Here is an 8,270-nt window from a genome sequence, read left to right as displayed (position 1 = left end):
AGAAGCAAAGATTTGAAGTGCTCAGGGTCTTTTCAAAGACCATGATTCAGCCCCGATAATGGGTGAATTTGTATGACTTTAGTACTTATCGATCTTGCATGTGCATTTATCATATCTCGGACCAGAAGCCTTTTGATTTGGATGGATTATGTCGTATAATAAGCGAGGTATTGACTAATTAGTGATTGGACACGCCGTGTCACTATGTCAAAGCGAATGAATCGAAACCGCATTTCCTGTTTACCTTAACTTTCGATCGATAAGTCTTCGGTCCCTGACCGATATTCTATTTAAAGAATTACTTCGCATTGGCTGATTTCTATATATTTATAAAACAATATATAATTAGTTGCTACATATATATGTGATAACACAACCTAAACTGAATAAAAACGTGCTTGAAACCAATCGCGGTCTAGTTGCTCCCGCTGTTGTGGTTGTTACGGTCGTGGTCGGTTCCTGGTCCTGCACCACCTCAGGCTCCACCTTGGCATCGTCAAAGTAAATATCGATGGGGATTTCCTCTGTATCTGTTTCGAGAGTACTTTCCCATTCCGCTGTGGATTCATCAGCAGGAGCATCGGTGGTTAATGGAGGTAATATAGTTGTCATTGCTTCTGTAGTTGCTGCCGTAGTTGTCGGAATATCGTAGAATGTCACCAGTATTGCAAAACCCAAATCTTGGATAGTTGAATCGGAATGAAATTTTACATTCAATGCTGAGCTGTTTATAACAACTGACTCTGGCATAGTGGATCCACAGAAAATTTGCTGGAATCCTGGTGATATATGGAATGTATGTTAGGCTTGTAATTTTAAAAAATTCGCAATACATATACAGAAAAAGCATATTTTTCACCATCACTCGTGACGTTGAGAAAATCGATACAACTTTCGTTTGTTCCTTGCAAGTTGAAGTGGCATTCGAAGTCCAATCTTATGTACTTGTCGCTGGGAGCAGTTATGTCCCAAGTTATATCCTACAAAAATTAAATGAGGTTTGAGGTCAATAACTACACGAGGAAAATGAACATAAAATACCACGTAAACTCGGTTCACATAGTTTATGTTTCAATAGGCAAATAATCTATTACATATTATACTTGTAGGGATTAGTTACCACTACACATCAATTGTTTGTTGACTGGTTTGAATGAATGCATCTTACACAAATTTTGACTGAAAACAGTTTTGTCCCAAGTTTGTCAACCTGACGATAGACACCGGCAGTCGTGAATGGACGATTGAAACATCTTATGAGTTTTATATATTGCAATTCCGACAATATACACAGAATACAATGCACACACAATTGGATTAAATCTGGCTAACATTAAAAATTTAGCAGAATATATAGGTTTCTACAAAGCAATTAAAATATAATCAAGAAACAGATTTTTACATTAACAATGAAAAAATAACGCGTCATTCCGGTTTCTGGGCAATTTTCGGTTTTTTACAATCAAACTTTATTCAAAGTGTTTTCTTAAAACCCATTACTAGCAATTAACTTGTTATTGTCAGGGCGTAATGATGGAAACGTGTTTCTGGTCACGTACTGACTCCAATTATGCGAATTAAAAAGTTGCTCCAAGTGGAGAATTAGACTATACCAGCAGGATGTTTCGAATTTACGTTATTGGAATTTTACTGGAAATGAAATTTGTTTTTACATGAAATGGCACAAAAAGGCAAATAAAACTTGTAATTGGATTTCGAGAAATTTATAATTGCAATTGTGAGAATTATTAATTCTGTTTTTCATAGCTTTCTCACGAATTGGGTCAATTTGGTGTAGTTTTTCAGTTACATAACAACTAATTGGATACATACTAACCTGATCTTCTGGGTAATGCCCTGTCCATACTGCCGCCACCGATCTGATAAATGTCCCGCTTTCATGTAGGTTGCCTCCACTGGTCAGAACAATCGCGTTATTATAGTCACAATTATCTGTAACCAAAACAAAGTTTTTCTTTTAGTACGTTTTTTTACAATGAATGTATAGGCCAGTTCTGACAGCAGCTGCCGATCTCTCTCCAAAACTACATTTGTGTCAATAACGGACAAGGTATCACATTATAAGAAAAATATAAACGACTAATACGATGAGGCTAGGAAAATAAAATATAGAGCTTGAACTTAGGAACTGATTGAAGAAAAGCGTAAACATCATATGCACCTATTTTGTACCCACTCTCAGCGCAACCAACCTTCATATCTTTCTACTGAAGCAGGTCCTCCGTACGAAGTATAATCAGTGATGCCTAAACGAAGTATAAAACTATTTAGCAATTTGTAAAAACTAAGTCGATACAAGATAAAATATTATATATATGATGATATCGCCAATTATATATATGATATATATGCCACATTGCCTCAAGTTTGTTTATGGAAATATACAAAAAAGTTTCATAAACTCACGACCATATATATATATATTACAGAGATGAAGAGAATAAGCCCACTCGCTAAACTACAACTTGTACCTTTAGATAAATTGATCAATATTAAATCGCGTAAACCTCTTCGTAAACCTCTTGTGGCTGATTTCGTCAAATTTATACATACCGTCTCTATCAGGATTCGCACACATTCCGTTTATACAAAGATCCGTTGATGGGCAAGAAGAACATTTATCACCACTTATATATGGATGTCTACCTGTTGCCAAGAAGATTATTCACTATTATAGCAGCAAACTATGAACGTTTGTTGAAATATGTATTTATCGTAACTAGTAATATGCGATAATATCCCAAGATTTGCCACTTGTGATGTCGTAGTACACAATTTGCTGGTCACATTTCGGATACAGTTTTAACTTGATGAAGTACAGAATTGAAAATTCTTTATTTACTGTAACTGTAACTTTGCGAAATAAATAGTTGAAATTTGGGCAAAACAAGTGAGGCAATTGCAGCCTCTTGTTGGGTATATATATATATATGTAATACTGTTGACAAATAATTTTTTGCTATAAATTGCTATAAAAATTGAGCACTAGTTTGTATTTGATGAATCATTCTTCACGTACCTACTATATTCGGTGCGGTATGGTATCTACAGAATACTAAATTCCCTGGAGAGAATGGTGAACGTCCATGTACATTAACTGAATGACATACTGTCATAGCACATCCAACTTCATATGTATCTGCCCAAACCATCTGGAAATTAAGAGTTGTATCATATTTCTAGGTAAAGTAGATATGGATATAACTGTTATTGTTAAAGCCAAGTTATTACTTTGCCCATTACATTTTATCGCATTAATGATTTTAAAATATATCGTATACAGATTTTAAAACCTATTTCCGTACATTTTATTATTTCCATTTATCGTTTATTACTTCAGTAAGCGACAGACAGTTATAGTGTAAATTGTGATGATGAAAAAGCTGATTGCTGATATAGAGTTCTTAAAATGCAGCGTATTTCAATCCAATTCAACAAGGTATTATTAGTTCATGATCATTGTACCATACTTGAAGATCCAATATCTTTGGTAACGGTAATATTTATAAAATATAATTTCATCAAATATATCCTCTTTGAATGGATTCTATCTTTAGTATTATAATGACCAGGCAAACAGCAACTAATAAACTAGTATTTATTGTTTCCAAAATGACTAGCCTAGATCGCTTTTAGCCTGGCATACTTCTTACCTTTGCCAAGTTATAGTTTAACGCGATTCTTCTACTCTTGGCCAGAAAATGAACAATGAGTGGCAACTTGGATAGTAACCTTACAGAATTTTGTCTGTGGAGCAAGCTAAAATCAGACAGCAAACCTATTTACAATTCTGTTTGAGATTTGTGGAATTATAATATTTAGACATTACTCACGGCGGTATAGTGACCGCATACCATCCCCGGATCACAGCGTCGAGTTTCATAGTCGTAATGGTTTTTTTCGTAATCCCACATATAAACGCTGGTTTCGAACAAGCTGTTATCAATCCGTTCTGTTGCTGTGCTTGACATGAAAATATTTTCTCCAACACTACCCAGGGTCGGTGAGTTTTCCTATAAATTCCAAATATTTGAAATCAGCGATTGTGTTATAGTGATGAAAAGGTACATTCTGTAAACCAATGTATCTGACCAAGCCCACGAAATGAGTTTTGTTTGCCTTGGCATGAATGAGAAGTCTTTAGCGGCTAGAAATTAAGAATTTATTTTGGATGAACAATTTAATTTATTAATAAAAATGCCAATTGGTTGTCGTATGCCATAGCCTAATATTAATGGAGATATAATGAATTCGATCGATTCAATAATTTTTTTTTTCATTTTTCACTTTCACATCATTTCATAAGGAAGACACATCTCATCGGAGGGTCGTCCGATGAGATGTGTCTTCCTTATGAAAATTATTATTGACATGCTCAAAACCCGTCTAACTAAAATATATATATATACTATATATTTGGTAAATATGACAATAATACAGTAATTTATAATCGGACTTCAAACAAGCTTATCCTACCCCGCTGTGGGTATATAAGCATCTTCTTGATATTTCTAGAGATTCCTGAGCAAGATCCTCATTCCATGTCATTAATCTCATGTTAGCAGCCGGAGGATCCACATTATTCCGGTCATCAACATGATCGTAGAGCAAAATTGCCTTTTGTGCCTCCGTCAAATTGTAAGCAACTTTGATGTTTGAATCAGAACTATGAAAAGGTTAGGTGTGAAATCAGAGAATGCACAGTTGTTCCTACCGTGTTTCCCCGAAAATAAGACACTTTTCTTCCGAGAAATAACGCTAGGCTTATTTTCGGGTGATGTCCTATATCAGGGGTCGGCAACATACGGCCCGCGGAGAACTATAATCCGGCCCGCGACGCTTCACTAAATTATAGTAACAAAACATCCGTTTTGACGGATATATTCTTTAGACTAAATTATATTATAACCTAACAATTATATATTTCACAATTACTCGTTTAATGAACATATAATTTAATTATAATTAGGCAAATGGCAACAAAACGCAGAAAAGTTGATGCTAAGTGCAGAGGGTTCAATGGCGCTGAAAATATTCGAATGGAATTTTATGAGATGCAATGAGGAAATAAATCTATATTCTATTCGAGAGGTGTATCACTGCTTGATTTTTATTATAAAAAGTACCATCCGTTAGGTTTTTCAACTTTCTAAGCGGCCCGCCAATGACTTGCAACCTTAATTTCGGCTTGCGAGCGACAAAAGGTTGCCGACCCCTGTCCTATATATTCATTTTTCCAAAACAAAATTACAAAGTAGAGAATTGCGAGATTTATAAATATACAAAATATGGAAACCGATATGCATTTACTTATAAATAACACGTTTTATTCAAAACAAGAGAGCTATGCTAAAACATATGGACACGTCTGAAGTGAATGAAAGTAATAGCCTCTTAAAGAAAAATTTTATCTTTGAGCACTGAAAATTTTAGAGCAATTGGTCCAGTAATGAAAAAGAAAAGCGACTTTTTAGGTTAGGTAACCTAACAAGTGGGCGTGGCTTTCCACACGTTTTCTCACCACTGACGGGGCGGAGGTACTGCTCCCATCCCAATGCCACTTAAAAAAATTCAAATACTCGGGCAAACGCTTTCCCGCCCAGAGAACGGAGCTTAACGGACTCTAAACGCCACTCAATCACTCATCGACCATTCACGTGTAGAAGAGATTTCTTGCTATCGACTAGGTCAAAAAAAATTCGCGTTTTTGACTAGGTCTGATTTCAAGGGGAGGGCTTATATTAAAATCATATTTAAAATTCAGGCTAGGTCTTATTTTCGGGGAAACACGGCAGAAAAACAAATTTTGGGAAGCACAATTCTCAACTTAATTTTTGTAGTATTTGCTAAAGCAGCTTTAATCAGCAGAGCGCCACCAGAGGCACGCTCACAGTAAAAAGCGCACAAGGAATAACCATGGTTAACTTAATACAAAGTGACTATAAACCAAGTGAGGACATGCATTGGTAACGTTATAAGCGACTTTGACTTAATATAGTTCGCTCACGCTTTTTTCGTCTTTGTTTATTTATCTTACACAGTTCTCTCGTTACGCTTGAGTGATGCGTCATGGTATTCTCTCAACGCGATATTGTGGCACGTGTAGTCCTCAGCTATCTGGCTGTAGCTGATGTCTAAAGAGGATTTAAGTTATCGGACTGGTGTGATATCGTTATATATTGTTTGAATGTCTTGTGCCTTTGACAGAAAACGATTGCATCTCAGAGCAAAACTCATAAAATACCATCTTGAGACAAATTCATTTCTGTTACCAAATTTTAACTTCCAGTTATCATCGCAACTTTTTTTAATTTATCGTCGACTAAAATACCACCCGACACTCGACCAGGCGTGTGTCGCGCTAGGGTGATAGAAACAGATTCGTCAGCGACTCGAAATCTAAGATATATGTATTTTATTAGGAGCCTAAAATAAATGTATCAAAACGCATTGTTTTGCGTTATAACTTTGTATTTTCGGAAACCGGGTGTCGTGAAAAGTAAAATTTGATCTAAATTAATCGCAAATAATGTTTTATCATCTAACGTCGGGTACTCATCATTTCCGGGAGAACTCGAGCAGTCGTTTAATATAAAATAAAAAATGTTTCACTATTCCAAGAAATTAAGATTGTTTCAATCGGAAAATCGCCTGTAAGATGACAGTCGGCACCAATGATACTAAATAAAATGGTGCAATAACGCCGTCCACACGTTCCGAATATTCAAACTAGGATTACGGTGTTTGATATCTGCCGCAAACATGTTTGCTGGCTCTTTGCGAGAAAACACAAGTTTAATCACGCGAGACAGATTTTGTCGCAGAGAATAACGCTCGTCCCTGATTAATAAATTCGAAATACAAAAATTGACGCACGGCGCCGAAGAGGCGGAAACCGAGCCCTAAGGATTCAAATCCTCCGGATTTGGTATTCTATATCGCCCATACTTCGGAATATCTGAATTCTTACTTTTGTGCTATAATTCTGGTGTAAACCTTTAATTACCATCCAATAAATGCAATCACGGAACAGCAGAATTACTCTGCCCCTACTCCACTTTGATAACTTATAATACCGACGAAGAGACGACTCCCTACTTTATCCTAATGCCTCAGTATATCTTTTAAGTTATTTCAACCAACAAAACCATTCCAAATACGCAAATGAATTCAAACGGAAATCCTCATCCGTAAGCCTCAAAATATAGCAAACTTGAAAATCAGTACAGAATTTTGCGCGTTATACTAGTTGACTAGAATAATTACGGTAAATTCGTTTTTCTTTCGTTTATGGACGCGCCTCTGCGCAGATAAGACGGCGCAATCATATATCGAACCACGGCCACTGGCCCGGTTACCAGTCCATGTCGGGTTAGGAATTTGATAGCCCGATATTTGTTTCAGATGCACGGACTTGATTGATTGCATCCGGCATTTTCCTTGTGATAGTCTACTGGTGTCACCACAAGCATGCATTCATTATACGCCTGTGGTATGTAAGAGGCGGCGTGACAGGACAAAACTCCTATTTAGTGTTTACTAAAAGATCCACATGCTAAACGTAATCTAGGCTAGTTTCGTCTAAGAATAAATTGTGTCGTACATCACTCACCTCACAGGAGTGGCCTTTTCTTGCAAAATCAATATAATCAACTGAATGAAAACAAATGGCCAATAGTATTTATAGCAATACATAGCGGTTTTACCAGAGTGCGATCCTACTTGTCATACAGATTTAATATTCCACCTCCCTTTTTGCGCAAGCAGTAACAGAAAGTCCCTTTCTGATCCGCATTTTTAAATGTTATTCAATAAGCATTTTTGCTTATGACATCATAGTGTGGAATACGTTGGCAAAATTCCCAACACACAGGGGTATTTCCACGTATGACTAGGGGCCAGTAGATGGGGTTCGTCAATATCCGAAATACCCTAACTGGATTCTATTTTTGGTCATTTAATAATAATTTCATGTTAAAGAATTCAAATTTTCTTTTTCTTAAAAGTAGAATCTAAGCAGACCCCGTCGTTTGTACTTTGTAATGCTCAATGAAGATTCAGTGTTATTACTTCGGTATCATGATCTTAATATTGGTGCAAATCGTTATCACTTTTACTTACGTACTGCCGATGTTGATAAACTTTCACAACTTCTTATGAGTTTATGTTTCCTTCCATATATTTTTGTGTCGCAGAAGCTGACATTTGGCCAGCGTCTATCCTACTTTCATAATCAATATGACGTCACA

At 36.2% G+C, this 8,270-nt stretch overlaps 1 protein-coding gene across 1 annotated transcript; it reads right to left on the bottom strand.

Moving 5' to 3' along the window:
• Nucleotides 1–306: 306 nt before the first annotated feature.
• LOC120329044 (uncharacterized) lies at nucleotides 307–7,809 on the bottom strand. The gene is made up of 9 exons (XM_039395654.2): nucleotides 7,634–7,809; nucleotides 4,498–4,687; nucleotides 3,855–4,034; nucleotides 3,041–3,173; nucleotides 2,575–2,667; nucleotides 2,214–2,267; nucleotides 1,838–1,953; nucleotides 860–980; nucleotides 307–779 (listed from the first exon to the last, which is right to left on the bottom strand). The coding sequence occupies exons 1-9, from the start codon at nucleotides 7,714–7,716 to the stop codon at nucleotides 346–348; spliced, it is 1,404 nt and encodes a 467-aa protein (XP_039251588.2). The 5' UTR covers nucleotides 7,717–7,809; the 3' UTR covers nucleotides 307–345.
• Nucleotides 7,810–8,270: the final 461 nt, after the last annotated feature.

This window comes from Styela clava, chromosome 7, assembly GCF_964204865.1.
Source record: "Styela clava chromosome 7, kaStyClav1.hap1.2, whole genome shotgun sequence".
Classification (NCBI taxonomy): domain Eukaryota; kingdom Metazoa; phylum Chordata; class Ascidiacea; order Stolidobranchia; family Styelidae; genus Styela; species Styela clava.
Note: the sequence above shows the minus strand (reverse complement) of the source record. Positions and strands in the feature narration are given on the sequence as shown.